The sequence below is a fragment of the Pararge aegeria genome, chromosome 11, assembly GCF_905163445.1.
Source record: "Pararge aegeria chromosome 11, ilParAegt1.1, whole genome shotgun sequence".
Taxonomy (NCBI): domain Eukaryota; kingdom Metazoa; phylum Arthropoda; class Insecta; order Lepidoptera; family Nymphalidae; genus Pararge; species Pararge aegeria.
This window is the reverse complement of record NC_053190.1, coordinates 6,555,384-6,572,019: the sequence shown is the minus strand read 5'-3', so window position 1 is coordinate 6,572,019 and position 16,636 is coordinate 6,555,384. Positions and strand designations below refer to the sequence as shown.

At 36.3% G+C, this 16,636-nt stretch overlaps 1 protein-coding gene across 1 annotated transcript; it reads right to left on the bottom strand.

Annotated features, from left to right (window-relative positions):
• Positions 1 to 7,302: 7,302 nt before the first annotated feature.
• Positions 7,303 to 12,786, bottom strand: LOC120627686. The gene is made up of 3 exons (XM_039895710.1): positions 12,675 to 12,786; positions 9,234 to 9,406; positions 7,303 to 7,467 (listed from the first exon to the last, which is right to left on the bottom strand). Exons 1-3 carry the CDS (start codon positions 12,784 to 12,786, stop codon positions 7,303 to 7,305), a joined length of 450 nt encoding a protein of 149 aa, XP_039751644.1.
• Positions 12,787 to 16,636: the final 3,850 nt, after the last annotated feature.

The following is a 16,636-nucleotide window of genomic DNA, read 5'->3' as shown; positions in this document are numbered from 1 at the left end:
AAAGGGTTACCAAGAGATTTTACCACTGCGAATGTTGTAGTTAAGGGAGCAGAGTAGTTTTTTTTTTAAATTAGGTAGGTATTAATAACTATGCAACTTGTAAGTAGGTACTTAAAACTTATTTAATGAAGGCAACCCAATTTTTGGCGAATAAATTCATGATATCATACGGTAGGCTCAGAGGTAAAAATTGGTAATAAGTGTTCGGAAAGAACCTTGTAAATGAGGGATTCTTAACCTCTAAAACCCCTCGGTGGCAACCCTCCGCACGTATGGGGCTCCAGAATTTCCAAATTGTATACTCGACGTCTTCTTGCCCCTATCCCACGTTATGAGGAGTCTTCATACTCGAAGACAGGCGTTTTGTGTTGGATTAAGCATATGTTTACGGCAATCACCTGACTGACGACCAACCTCGACTGTTCTTGGAAATATTTTTGTTGGCGTAATAACCGCCACTTGTCAGTTGATATATTTTTGGACCACTTCGGATTAATTCCTTTTTATCTCAGACTCGTTGTACTAAAGGTTCGGATCCTATCTCTCATGGTAATTTTTGAATTCTGTAGACCTCTCTCGGGCTGTGGTTTTACAAGTGGGAGGTTCAAAATTTTCTCTGGCCTGATCTGGTGGGAATCTTTAGCTGTGGCTAGTTACCACTACGATAAAGACGTAGCGCTAAGCCATTGAGCGTTGCGGTACGATGTCAAAAAAAACCGTTCACAATGTCATGGCGTAAACCTTTCATAACCATAACATGTTAGACCCGATACCATCTTAGACTGCATAACTCTACTACCATTTCAAGGCAGAAAACCTCGATGACGCTGTTCGCTTTGTTAATGCAGACTTGGGCCGAATAGGGGCTTGGTCAGACCGTAACTCTCTTGTACTTAATCCATCAAAGTCGAAGTATATACTATTCGGTTCTGCAAAGCAACTATATAAGCTTCATTCCGGTGTTAGTATAGATATTGAGGGCCGCGCCATAGAGAGAGTCTGCAAAGCTCGTAATTTGGGATTGCTCATGGATGCAGATTTGAGGTTCGAGGAACACTTAGCAGAAGTAGTTCGCAATTTTTTCTACAGACTAAAGATCCTCTACAAGGTCCGTCAGTATCTTTCAGTAGAAGTGCGCTTTCAGCTAGTAGAGGCTTTGGTAAACTAAACTATGCGGATGTTGTGTTCGGTCCTCGATTGCTGTGCCGTACGAAGCGTCTCATCCAGAGAGTGCAGAATGCATGTGCGAGGTTTTGTTTCGACATACCTCCTAGAACCCATGTAACTCCTTTCTTAAACAATCATCACTTGTTAAAAATGGGTTCTAGAAGGAAGTTGCATCTTGCAGGTCTTCTCAATGGCGTAATAAAGCAAGGTAAGCCTTTGTATTTAATAAATAAACTGAATTGGGTTAGTGACGATGAAAGGAAGCTTCAAAGCAGTCGAAACCAGCTTCGCATCCCACTTCATCGTACTGCTGCGTTTAGGGGCTCGTTCACGTACTCCGCCACGAAGTGTTGGAATAATATTCCTCCGCCAATCAAGAACTTTAAAAGTAAGTTTGGATTTAAGAACCAAATTAAACAATATTTATTGGCCAAACAGGTGGAATTCCAAGAACATGTGGCGGAGTCATCTTTTCTCTAGAGACAGTCTTTTTCAGAATTTTTTTACTATTATATTACACTGTATATCTTAATAAGATAATGATATATGTACGTTTTTATTTTCAAGTTTATATAAATATATGTTACTTTAATTTATTATTATTATAGTTGTGGATTTATTTAGTTAGTTTTTTTTTTAAACTAAGCTTAAAATGTGGTCAGTGGATGGCTACGTATTTCCGTGGTGTTACCTGGTACAAGGTGCCAACTGAAAATCAGCGCTGTATGCTCCCACTGGCGCATGCAGCACAATGCTGAGCTGGCACCTTTTTTCTAGGTTGTGCCACACATAACATATGTGGTGTTGTGAATATTGTAATGTGTGGCGCAATGTAAAAAATAAATGTTTCTTTCTTTCTTTCTGTCATAATTACTTACCCGCAGAGATTGCAGTGCAGGGCAAACATACTATTGGTATAAAAAAAAGTTCCCTATCGCATCAGACTCAAGTGCAATGGCACTTAAAATGTATTAGCTTTATTCTTTTAATTATGAACTATAAGATTTCATTTTCAATTCTTGATGCTATTCCGGTTCCAAACATACTGTACAGAACCGGGCGCGAATCTAGAACCACGCTCAAAGCACCTGCCCTTTCTCTTTACATTACATTTTACTTTGATACTGTGTTATCACTCATCAGCGTCAAGTTAGATTTAGACATAATGCGCATAACTGCCTACTCGCAGTCAATAATTATCACTTAATTTTCATTCTCAGCCTAATATTATAGCAGAAAATATTTCTAGGGTAGCATAACCTAAAAATTATTAAAAGAAAAATTGAATAATCGCACAACGTTGCATTTCTATAAGAGACTGTTTTTAAATATTTTTAAATTCCTGAATTGCCAAGGGACGGGAACAATAAAGCGTTAAGTACTTTTCCAATGAAAAAAAATGCGAAACCAATCCAATACAATCCAAATTTCTGTTATGTTACTGATAGTAAAGTGCTCCTGGTACGGATACAATCTCCGAACTCATGACTGGTACTTGTACTTAGAATCTTTAACACACAACAACTTAACTAAATACCATTTAACTATACCCAGGTATCGAACCCAGGGCCTTCTGTAGTTGAACATAGAATGAACAAGACATAGGCTAAACACCAGACACTAGACAGTTTCTTAAAGAAAAGCTTATTTAAAAATAAAAAATATTGAATATTTTTCCGCAGACGGCTGATACTAGAAAATAAACTAGTTTTTAAGAATGCAAATGGCGTTTTCCATGGTAGTTGTTACTAACGTTACAAATTTTTAATTGCGCCGTTAACGTTTTTTTACCATACGAGATTCAAACCATGATGCCAATCATGTTGTACTCAAATCTCTAAATTAACTGGTATACGTGCCATTAAGAGATTTTAACTTAAAACAGCACTACTTCAATTGATGGTTTAACATAATTATTCTGTTGTACACGCATCTCTTAGGTAATCAAACTATAACACCCCCCTGGAAAAGAGGATTATTTTAAGATGTGTCCATTTAGTTTTGTTAATAGAACTATTTTCAACATGATTGGTACCACCTATTAAAGTAGTACTGTCTTTTTACATTGTATCCCCTGGAAAACGAGAACATTTCTTTAGACTACATGTCAATTTAGTTTCTAAATTACTAGCTGTTGCCCGCGTTTATTGCCGTTTATCACAAATCCCGTTTGTTTTCCTTGGATAAAAAGTAACCTCTGTTACTCCCTTAACTAAATTTTTGCTAAAAATCAAGTTGAAGGACAGACACTTTCGCATTTATAATATTAGTAAGGATTTATTTAGGTACATGGAATGGGTATTTATGGAAATCTGTTAAAAATAAATATTCTAAACTGACTAATGCCTAGAATAAACTGATGAATAGCCCAGAGGGAATTATTAAAGGGCAGAGCCGTATTATTATAGGGAATTTTGTTCTCTGGGAACTAGTTTTAAACTGGTTAGAAACCTGTGGCTAGTGAAGTTTGTATCTATTGACCGCTATCTGATATCGTGCAGGTTTTCTCCAGTGTTGTTACAAAATTGCCATGTTGTTTTTCTACTTTTAACGAGAAGGAGGTTATCGATTAGCGTTTTTGATTTATTTGGGGTATGTTACCTGCTTCTTATATCTGCCAAATGTGAACCAATTGTTATGATTATTCTTTTGAATTTTGTGAAACTGTTAGTGAAAACAGTTCTACTAGTATAACGTCATTCGATGTGGCAGTTTCAAAACAAACTTAGCAATGCCGAATTTAAGCCAACAAAACAGTATATTCGAATGAGTTGGCCCTATTTAAGTTATGCGAGAACACGAACGTCAGTTGGTGGACTGAAAATGGAACGCCAATTTCGTAACTCCGAGCTAGTTGACAGAAAAAGACAATACGTACTTAAATATTCTTGGTGGCACCCGGGAATCGACTACAGGGTCTCGTAGTCTGTAGATGAGCATGCTCACCACTAAACCAAAGAGGCAGGTAACAAATCAACAAATAATAAAGATGTACCGCTATAGCTGATTCAATTTAATCTTAAGGATAATTTTGTTATCTGCGTTAAGGAGATAGGAACTGTGAACGGTTGAATAGAAACGGAAAATCAGTTAATAAAATAATAAAATCAACTTAAACAGCTTTTTAGTTTGACGTTTCAAAAGTGCCTATAAAATAGGCCTATTTGAAATAAATGAATGTTGGATTTGCATTTGAATTGAATCGAGTTTACCCCTATTATTTGGACATTTCCACCCGTACGCTCTGATACATAACTGGACGTGAAAATAAATATTATGTGAAAATGCCATGCCGACGAGAACTGTCCTCTTTTCTCATAGAAGAAAGCTGTGCGATCCACAGACCCACCATACAGCTACAATGCGGGTTGGTGGACAACAGCACGGAACAATACACAATAGATAATATTAATACAATAGACAAGTAACCAGTATAATTTCATATTATTTTTATTTCTTTTTTCAATATTGCCGTGATTAGAAAACAGACGTCCAATTTAACTGATGTGAAAGTTATTTACTATGCGCGTCTGAATCAAAATTTAATGGAAAATTTTCCTTTGGTCTGTCATGAATAAAATATTATTCATTGATGTCTTTTTTGTGACGGTTGCCCAATATACGCCCGCGCTCTATTCGACTCTGAGAGAATTTTTTTTTTTTTATTAGTATTGGAAGTTATACTTTTACTATTTAAAAACACTTGCAATAAAAACTTCATCATATTAACTAGATTCACTTAGGTGATAGAGTTAGTACACACAAACATACTTTACGTTTCAAAATTTTCATAATATTTTCTTGAAACTTGAAGACAAACAACTTGTTGCTTAGTTTAAGCATATTTTTTAAGACCGATCCTGTCTTATGTCACCCTAAAGTTGGCATTATTAATCTTTCTTTGTGTTATGATGCAAGACAAGACATTATACATTAGACTAGCCAAAGTATCAATTATTATTGTATGAGTATAATCTCTACACCAGCTGTCAAACGATCTTGAATCTAATCTTGAGAACTCAAAAAGATATTCACATAAAAAACAACATGATAATCCTCATATGGCTGAACCGATATATATCAAACATAAAAACACTTTCGAATTCAACGTAAGAAAATATTTAGCCGAGATTTCTTTATTTCAATTTTTTTTTGACCCCTAGTCGTTTCCGTTGTTGTTTGTAAAAAAAACAGCGATACCGGAAACTTAACAGACCGTATAGTTCAATCATTAGTAACATTTGTCTTCCTTTTCCAGTTACCTACATAGGAATTTTCTCTTTTTAAATATAAATTTTTTTGCCGGCCGATTAGCGCAGTGGACAGCGACCCTGCTTTCAAGACTGTGGGTTCGATTCCCACAACTGGATAATATTTGTGTGATGAACTTGAATGTTTTTCCGTGAAATAAATACCCGGAGGTATTTATTTTTATTTTACAAGTATTTATGTATATTATTCATCAGTCATCTTAGTACTCATAACACAAGCTAGGCTTACTTTGGGGCTAGATGGCGATTTGTGTATTGTCGTAGTCAAATATTTATTTTATTTTATCTTCTCTTCATTCATATTAATATTTTTTTTAAATTGAGAACTTGTTACTAATCTGATTACTGTAAAGGTCATGCCCGTGTGGGAGTGGTGCCAAGAATGCTAGCTGCATTTCCGTGCTGAACATCCAGGCTGATTCTTTGCGCAAAAAATGAGCCCGCCCTTCTGTCACCAGATGAGGCAATAAACAGCGGTTTGCACTGAGACTACATGGCCCCACGGTAAACGGAACAAATATGTGACTCTCTAAGTATAAGAGAGTATACCGATATAAAGAGAGTTGTTGTCTTTTATTCTACTAAAAGTTAGCCCTTCACTGCAATCTCACCTGGTGATAAGCGATGATACAGTCTAAGTTGTTAACGAGCTAACTTCTTAAGGTGTATTGCAGATATATTAAACCCACACCCCTAATCGTACGCGTCACCGTACTGGAAGGCAGCATCGCTTCGCAGCACGTCTTTTTGTCGGTAAGTTACTAGCTACAGCCGAAGACCAGAGAAAATTCAGAAACTATAATTCCTACATTCCTCTGCTTACAATACCACAGCATACATCGCTGCGCCACGGAGGTCGTTAAAGAATAAGGAAATCTTATCGTCATTATCTCAAACTACGGACGTCCACTGCTGGGCACAGGTCTTTTGCAGAGATTTTTACACGGTACGGTCTTCTACTGTTTGTATCCAGTGACTCCTTATATTTAATCCGACCGTCTTGTGGGGGTTCCACTAACCCAGTTCCTTGTTCCTCCAATTTATGTACCTACGGGTTAGCTATCGTTTAGGAAATCTAATCTCTATAAAGGTGGTAAAAATAACCAAGAATGTTTCATTATTTTAATTTAATTTGTTCACAAAATAAATAACCTTATATACTACGGAGGTTTATCGTCGTCTATCTTCCACGAAATGTAGTTCGCGATAAACAGACGAAGATTCAAAGATTTTTAGCATTATGGCCGATTCAGTTTACTTTATAAATGACACTGGTTTCAGTTAGTTCATTTCAGCATAAGACGGGAATTAAAACAACAATCATTTTAGGACTGGACTGTACCTTTTAGTACGCTAATCGATTTTTCGCGTGAAATTCACTATCTTAATATCCCCTAATAAATGGATACTTATAATAAATACACAAATCGCGTACATCGGAAACTGTCTGAATTTCTGTTCACACTCTCATTTTTATTTTTGCATATAATATTGTGTTTTTCTAAAAAAACCTGGTCATGCACATCGGAATTCATTTTTAAAGCTTAACCAGGTCCTTTTAAACATTGCGTCTTATATTACTAACTTCTAGAAGCCTTTCATAACCTGAACTAGGTAAAAATTTAAACACAGAGTGCCACAGAGTGTAGGGTTGTCTAGGAAGATAATTTAGTAATTCGATGCAAACATCAAGATTCCGCAGGTGCTGTGCAATTATTTTACTTCTAAGTTAAGGTTATGTACGTATTCTTTTAGGTGGTGACCTGAATCTTTAACACTGGATAGTCCTTGATTTCTTCTAATAAATAATTTATCCTAAATCTGACTTCTATCTTATGAATGATTATTTGAAAAATCAGAGGACTTAGTCAGATATAGTCGCATCGTTATCGGATCTGGCCCATGGTGATAGGAGAGGGCCCGTTGGGGGCCATGGAGCAGGTACTGCAGGTGCGGGCAGGAGTTCAGCACGTGGGTGGAACACTAACGGTGCAGGTGCGGCAGCCGCAGAAAACAGCCTCGAAACAGCCTTGAAACATAATAAAATATGAAAGTTTTAGAATATGAGAACATAACATAATGAACATGACTTTAGGGCCCCACTATAAGGCACGGGTCTCCTCTCTGAGTGAGAAGTGTGACCTAAGTCCACCACGCTGGCCAAGTGCGAATTGGTACACTTAACACCCTTTTGAGAGCGTTATGGAGAACTATCAGGAATACAAGTGTCCACACAATGCTTTACTTCACCGTAAAAGCAAGTATCTATCGAAATAACTAAATAGTTCGTCGACAGGCAATTTAGGAATATATAAACGTGTGTATCTCATTAAATGTTCAAGAACAAAAATTTCTCAAAGAAAACTTTGCTCGATAAAAAGAAATCTGAATCTGTTCGAATTCTGTTTCTCTCAAAGTCTCTAAACATAGGAATGCCCTGTGTTATGTATATTAGTATTTTTCCAAGATACTTAAGTAGCAAGTTTGCAATCTCGAGCAATTAAAAGTAAAAGTGCGTGTTAGAAAGGCTACACCGTGAAAGCCAGAATATTTTGTATGAAGTATGAAACTAAATTTTGTCACGGTTTTATGCTTTGGAATAATTATAATTATTATATTATCCTTTGAATAAAATAAATTATTATATACTAAAAAATATATATATTATAAAATTAAATCGGTAGATATCTATATTTGTTGTGTACCTATTATTTTATTTTATTGACTAGCGGTCCCTCGCTACTTCGTCCGCATATGAGTTAACCATTGAAGACAGTCATATGCTGTCATGGAATGTTTTTAGAACTTTTAAAGGGGAACAATTCCTTCATACTTCCGTCGTTTTCCGTTTACGCATCATACGCATCGAAATCTCTTGAAAAGGCTTTTTCTGTCTGGTGGGAGTGCTGTGGCCGTAGCTAGTTACAACCCTACCGACAAAGACGTGCCGCTAAGCGATTTAGCGTTCCGGTACGATGTCGCGTAGAAACCGTTTAGGGGTATGGTAAATGAAACTGCCACACTCACTAATAGGTTAGCTCGCTACTATCTTAGACTGCATCAACACTTATCACCAGATTGCAGACAAACGCTAACTTGTAATGTAATGAAAAAAAAACCCAGAGCATCACAGCAAAGTTTTGAGCAAAAAACATCCAAAGTGCCGGGACAGTATCTATCAACCTGAGGTATAGGTGTTAAGCCTCATATGCTTGCAATTACACCGACAATCACTCGCTTCAGACCTGAACAATGCGATGCTACTTTGCGGCAGAAATAGGCATGGCGGTAGGACTTCAGTAGATATTTTTGGTGCTGATTAGTATATTATCATTAACAACCCATGGCCGGCCCACTAAAGAGCACGGCAGGGTGATTACGTATCTCGCGAAAGGTTTGCGACAGGCGTAAATCTTTCAATCACTGCTGTCAAACGTGACTTTTGTTTATTTATTGTATGGAAAAGTGTCGTTTGACAGCAGTGATTGTAAGATTTACGCCTGTCGCAAACCTGTCGCGAGATGCGTAAGCACCCTGCGGGTCTCCTCCCACAATAAGAAAGGGTTAAAGCCGTATTCCACAACGCTGGCCCAGTTCGGATTGGTGGACTCCACACACCTTTGAGCACATTATCGAGAACTCTCAGGTACGCATGCAGGTTTCCACACGATGTTTTCCTTCACCGTTGAAGCAAGTGACATTTTAATTGCCTAAAACGCACATAGATTTGAACTCGGCCCCCCGCCCATTGGGCTATCACCGCACTAGATTAGTATATAAATGAGTAATAATTACTTGGCTAACGGCTACAATCAGGAGAACAACGCCTATCGCGAGGTTTTTCACGGAGATCACAGCTAGTGACATCAAGAGAGTGGAGATGACGCCCAGTGTGAACATCACCGGAAGGAAGATGAATGAGAGACGTTTCAGAGCGTTGTGTCCAAACGTACGACCCATACTGCTATCTGCAAATTACAAATTATGTACGTTAACCATAGAATGTAATACATCATAAAGTATTGTGTGAAAACAAGGAAACAATATTGTGTATTCCTACCAAAATGTCAGACGCAGCGCAGGGTTTACATTGCATTAAGAACGTCTAATAACAATCCGCTGAGCCATAAATTTGTTTTAACAAATGTTGCCACAATAATTTAAAAGTTAAAAGGTGATTTTCAATTGTCTTTTTGAAGTTATATACTTCTTTTGGCGCGTTAGGGAAAAATGGTAAGAGTAAATTTTTACGATGCGCGCGCACACCCTCACAAAAAACCTACACTACGAGGTTAGCTAGCTAGCAACTAGTAGTTGACTTTCAATAAATCTAACAATACCTTTTTTCTATTGTAAGTGTCGCTTTTTCTACAAACGTAGAATAAGGCGAAAAATAAAATTTATGAAACGATTTTCATCTATTTACACCAAAAAAGTATAACTTCTGACGCGTGTACATAAGTACACACACGTTTTTTTTATTTAAGCATAGAATATTAATCCTTACAACATGGTATTCAAACGCATAGATAGATAGCATAGAGCGAAGAGTGTGCGATGGCGCCTTTATTCGCACGTCTTTCTGTTAATTAACTCGTTCTGATAATAATCGTTCTAAGCGTTCTAGAGAACTTAAGTCTATGAGAAACATCATATGCTAAAATATAACATTTGGTTACGACCCCTTGACTATAGGGTAAAATCTTGGGGAACAGCTAGTGATAAATATTTATAAATTAATAGCCTATTTATTAGTCCAAACAGGGAAATCCCATTTTATATTAAATTTTCTTTAATTGCAGTCTTAAACAAGACTTTACGTCAGGGGAAAGGGCGTACAACTGCAATGCAATTTTTTTCTTCTAGATTGTAATGGAAAATACCAATTACACTTTATCAAATTAAAAAGCTCTTTATTTTATCCACGATGCAGCTGCAGAAGGTCCGATTTCAGTTTAAATTTAAATTCCATCTAACTAACTAGATAGTTAACGCTTGCCTGGCAGTACATTTTAAATACGTACTCATAATATTAATATTCAACTCCGTTCGGTCAAACTTTAATTAAGTTCTTTCGAGAATTTTAATTTCTAAGGTTTTTAAACTCGAACGTAACTTGAGCCGTCTACGCAAAATAATTTATAAAAACTGAAAAGCATCACAATTTCAAGTTTCTAAATGAAACGACCGAAATAATAACATAATATTTAAGAACGTACATCGACGTAAGCCGTACATCGGTATTGTACGGTTTTGCCCGCTTAAAACCCCTACACAATAGGTACTCGAATTCACTAAGAACTCAAACGTATCCTATGTATCACGATAGAGTAGTTTCTGTGTGTCGGTGCATAGATAACTAATACAGAAATGGCATACATAATCAAATACATAGGTATTAACCTATTTATTCATTTCAATAAGCATGTTGGTGACTTTTAAGAAAAATGTTAAGTGTGCGTTTTTAGTAGTAGCTTCGCTCAATATTACTGGGACCGAATCCCACAATCATCGATATTTCGTGCTACACTTCTTCCCGGACTGTCATGCTGAGGACCAATCATGCTGAGGACAGTCCATAAACAAATGTATTATTGTTTCCTCGACTCATATCATATACTCTTGGGAGTAGTGAGCACCAAGGACTCTATGGTCACTGAGTGGCCGGGCGTATACGCTCTGAAATTGAAGAATCTAAAACTTGTTATAGTCAACTCGAGGCATCGTGCCTAAACGTTTACGAGTATGTTGGCACCAGCAAAACTAGCCGGCACTTTAGCACGACACAAAACAAGCAAAAGTTGTCCTTATTTTGACTGTCTTAAGATTTCTACCAGAAGTATTCGAATGTGCGACAAATCAACGGGTAAATGCAGAGTAGGTTCTTACAAAAAAAGCTGATACAAATAGAATACAGATATATATGCACAGACTTGGCGAAAAAAAAATGTTTTGAGTTGAAACTTTTGTAGTTATGAATGTGTGGGGAAGGGCAGCGCCTGCCATATTTTCAATTTGTGTAATGGCAGGCATCCATTACCCTACATATCTACTCAATTAGAAGCACTACATCTAACAACCCAATTAAGTTTCAACGTGAAAAGCCCTGCACCTACTGGAGATTACTTATCCAGTAGTGACGACTGACGTACTGAGGGAAACCAGTTATTACCTACATCTCACACTCATGTTAAGAAATTCTAAATCCAAATCTATTTTTGTAGTAGGTACTTTATATAAAGCCTGTTTGTAAATAAAGCGTAACATATCAACAAATATGTCAATTAACTTGTCTCTTTATAAAAGCGTACTGTACCGATATCGTTGACTGAACGGAGTAATTTAAATTTCTTGATTAGCACGCAACGAACCAAATATGCCTGTTATTACTGTCTGCATTAGAATAAACAAAAGAAAATCCAGCTATTTTCCAAGTAATAGGGTAATTAAGATTCCCGTGTGTTTTCTCGGAAAATTTAAAAGATAATTTTGTAGTAACCCTATTCAACATAATAACTGAATAAGCAATTTTACTTGGATGACATTCCGATTTTTGACCATTTAAGTACATGTGTGTCGTTTGTTTGTTTGTCCGTCATATCCTTAAAAAACTTACTTTAACTTTAGGGGTAACTTTTTCTTATCCTATATAGGATTGTGGGATATCAGGATTTTTAAGCAGATCATAAAGTAATAAATAATGTTTTGAGCGGTATTTTGTTCCAGGTATGTTACCCTATTACGGGTCAAAGCGTGATGTTATACACAGTATATAATAACCTCCCTTAATAAATAGGCTGTCTAACAAAAACAAATTTTGAAATAAATCAAATAGGTCGGGTATTGAGTCTTAAATTAGTGCAATTAATTACAAAATAAATTCTTTAGCTTTACGATATTGACACAGTATAAAATAGGTACTGCAAAGCCTTTGATCTTATGGTAAATGCTGACTCTAGGTCCCTTACTGCTGAGGCCAGTAAGGGTCATTTTCTCGCCTCGTACTTACAAATACACGATTGCAAAGATTAATTAGTTTTCCGTCTACCATACTCCCTCACAGGTTAACCCGCTAACATCTTAGACTGAATCATCACTTACCACCAGGCGAAATTGCAGTCAAGGGCTAACTTGTAGTGGAAAAATAAAAAATAAAAAAAGGTTCAGTAGCATTCAGTGTTCCCAAAAATAATGTCGGTAAGTACCAAATCTAATATCTTCCGTACCAAGTCTTACCTTTATTTAGAAAATCCACAAGTCCCGAGCTGGATACTTCCTTACAGTGTACCACCGTCAACATGAAGATAGCCACATAGGCCAAGGACAACACTCCAAACATTCTGCACATTTTGGCGACTAAAGGTAAAGCACCGAAAATTGATGATCGCAGGTTGCCTGCTCGAGATTGACTGGTGCCATTATGATCGATTGCCAGGATATAAAGTCTCCTATGGAAGACAATTGTCGGCAAAACCAAACATCGAAAAGAAAGTGCAGGACAACGTGATCGTGCGGTTGATATATCGACCCAGATATTGACCGCCAGTTAAGGACTAACGCCGAATCACTAACGGGCATACACTCCCCTTGGACATCGATTACTTCCTCCGATCCCTATCGACATAGGTACCGCGTAGGTGAAAGTGACGATTGTCTACGTACGCTAGCCGTTTAGAAGTATAATTAGTTAGAATTAATGAGCAGCCATAGTGGCCTAAAACTATTTTATTGATATGGACATAGAAGAATAACAATCTTATCATCAACTTGCTTTCCATATTAACATCATTTAAAAAAAGAACCTATGTAAAAAAAAAAACGACTGTGTTCTACACAGAAATTTCAAATTTGCAAATGGAGCCGTGTGGCTCCATTTGCAATTGTATTTCAAAAAAATAACACTGAGTGCCACTGAAGATGATGGAATGATTCCTCATTCATGAAAATCTGTTTAGGCATAATTAGAAGCTGTGGTAATATAAAGAAACATCAACTTATATGAAACTTAAAAACATTTATTCCTTTTTCAAACATTGGCATTGGCTCTGTAAAAAACATTATTTTGTTTTGAACAAAGCTCTAGAGCATTGGCTTTCGCTGAAAGCGCGTAATTAGGAGGTCAAGCTAATAGCTTTTATAGTCTATCCTTCGGAGAAGGCTTCGACTACGGCTAGTTACCATCTTATTGGTAGAACATGTCGCCAAACGGTTAAGACGCGACAACGCTACTTCGTCAACTTTGCAATTTCCTTTATTTTTCAAAAAAATTAATTGCCTCAATGAAATTAAACACAACAAAAGTAAGTACGTACATGTATTATAATTTTTACTTCACCCCAAAATATTATGAAATAAAAAAAAATATGGTCAAGAATATTTTTTTTTCTGTGTCGAACTTAATAATTGTAATAATAATCTCATTACCTATCTTAGGTTAGGTTAGTGTTGAATAAACTGGCTTGTAAAGTTCATGCACATTCATATTAAATAGAATTGTGCGATTCCACGAGATGATATCTCATTCAAGTGCTTACGAATTACAAAGGAAAGCAGCAGCATAATGTGTGTGAAAATGGAAAAAGTGAAATGTATAAAATACTGAACACCTTCGTCAAAGCGCTAAGCTTCGTGACGCTCCCTAAAAAGTCTTATGCCCGTTTTCACTAAACTCAGGCATCGCTTTAATCGAATGCCTAATGATTAAGGCGATGTTAATGTAACTAGTACCTACCTAAATAAAATAAGATAGGTATAAAACTATTAGTGATGCTTTAAAAATGGCGCGCTCCGATTATAAGCGTTCCCTCAGCGCTCCTTTAGAAAAGTAAGTAATGGAATCTTCTCAAGGTAAGTAGTATTAACTGCTTCAATGTACTGTATCGTAATGAAAAAATAATTAAATTATGAAATGGTATTGTCGAAGAAAAAGTGTTATAATGTGATTCTATTTTTAAATTTCGGTATTTTGTTTATTAAAGTATGTCAATATAAACTCGTTTTGAAGTTCATTATTCGAATTTTACGATACGATCGACCAAACAGCTTCAATTAACCAGCTACGGTCGAATTGGACTTGCACACGAAGGGTTCCTTACCAAGGTGCACTATTAATCACTATTTAATATAACCTTTATAATAATCGATAGAGAACACTCAAAAACAGGTGTTTTTTACCCCCCTCCCTTTAATTTTCAATCTTTTTTTTAATTATTCTTTGTAGTAATAGCGGCACTAGTAATTCGTGAAACTTTTACAAATTTTATCCCGCAACCTTGACGGTTCACGAGATACCGCTGACAAACAGGTGGACGGTAAAGACTCGTTTTGGTAATCTTTGAGAACAGAATCCTAAAATAGCGTTTTGCCTTTGCGCATGTTTAATATCCCACGTTATTTCATTTCCGTCCATTATTTTCTTAAATCATCATTTACCACAGCTTTATTTTCTCTTCGTAACAAATTATAATATCTTTAACTGCAGGTGTAGTAACGTAACACATATTCACATTCCATGTAATAGAAGCTTAACATAATTATATGCAATTAAATATTCTATGAGAACACAGAACGCAAACCAAGAGTTAGAGCGAGTGGATTGTTTTATCCACAACTATACGTGTTTTTTTCTAAATAAGAACCAGTATTTAGTTATTCGGTGGTTGAGCAGAAAATATTATGTAACGAACGGATAATATTTATATATTAGTAGTTATATATGTAAATATATTTATAAATAAATAAATATATTCATAACCTATCTCTCTCCTTGAGCTATGTTTTACAAAGTACTATGTTGAAGAGATCACTGAGCCGCCATATTGTGTAAACTATTCTTTTACTATTTTTAAATGATCCTGCATTTCTCTGTAGGATACAATAAAAGTGTGTATTCATTCATTCATTCATTTCTTGTAATAAGCAAACAGACTCACGTTATTATTTATTGATAATGTAAAAGAGATGTTCTCAATCTCGTTTACCATATCTTTAATAATACACACGTCTCGACTTTCATAATAATAGTATGTCGCCAAGTGGTAATTTAGTTTTTTTTTCATTTCTTGCATTGACTGACGTTCAGAAATGTTTAGGGAAATTACAATTACGCGTACGTGAGGTATAATTAAATGCGGTCGTATCAAGAATCACATCACGTATCGCTTGGTGAAACTATGGGGGCGACGACACGGGCGCGTTGGTCGGTTGTCCGTGACCGAACCTATGCAAATGCCATGCATTTGGCAATAATACAGGCCATTTCCTGCAGACATGGAATGCAGTCCAAACTTTCGCCCAATATTTTGAAATTGCCAGAATTGTTTGTTTCTTTTTGATGTAAGTTTATTTAAAGCTAGTGGTTCCGCAGTGGTCAAAATTCGACCATCATTACTTTAAATAATAAGTTTGAACTTTATTAAGATTCTATTGTCTATTTATTTCTAACTTATAATCGGTATAATTCAAAAAAGTTACTAATAAAAGTACAGGGTATATATGCGTGTTTGTGTCAAATAGATAGTAGTGTGTGCACCTCTAATCATTCGGAATTGTGGGGTTTTTAAGCATTCCAATATCACTTGATATAATGGTGAAGGAAAATATTGTGGGGAAACCTGCATGCCTGAGAGCTCTATATAATGTTCTCAAAGGGGTGTGAAGTCAACCAATCCGGACTGCGCCTGCGTGATGGACCACGGTCTAAATCCTTCTCATTCTGACTTTCTGAGAGACAAGTGCTAAGGCCAGTAATAGGTTGAGAATAATGTTTATGATAAATAGTAGATTCTTCTACTGAAAATCTTTCTTGTGCCATCAAAAAATCTAGGCAAAGTTATTGAAAAATCAGTTGCATTAAGGTTTTCAGTCTCAGTTTTTAAGAAATACGATTCGCGAGCACTAAAAACCGTGATTTTTTTAAATCTTTGTTACAGATTGGTCCGTTACTGCAATTACACCTGGTCTCAGGTGTCAGATGCAACCTAATATGGTAACGGGCTGATTTGTTATAGCATATGGCAATTATATTATACCATACCCATTATTGGTCTCTACTTGGCATCGTACCGGAACGCTAAATCATCTGGCAGCACGTCTTTGTCGGTAGGGTGGTAATTAACCACTGACGAAGCCTACCTATAGACTAGACCAGATATTATAAATTCCTACGTTTCTCCTGCGGGGAATCGAACCCAGAAGGC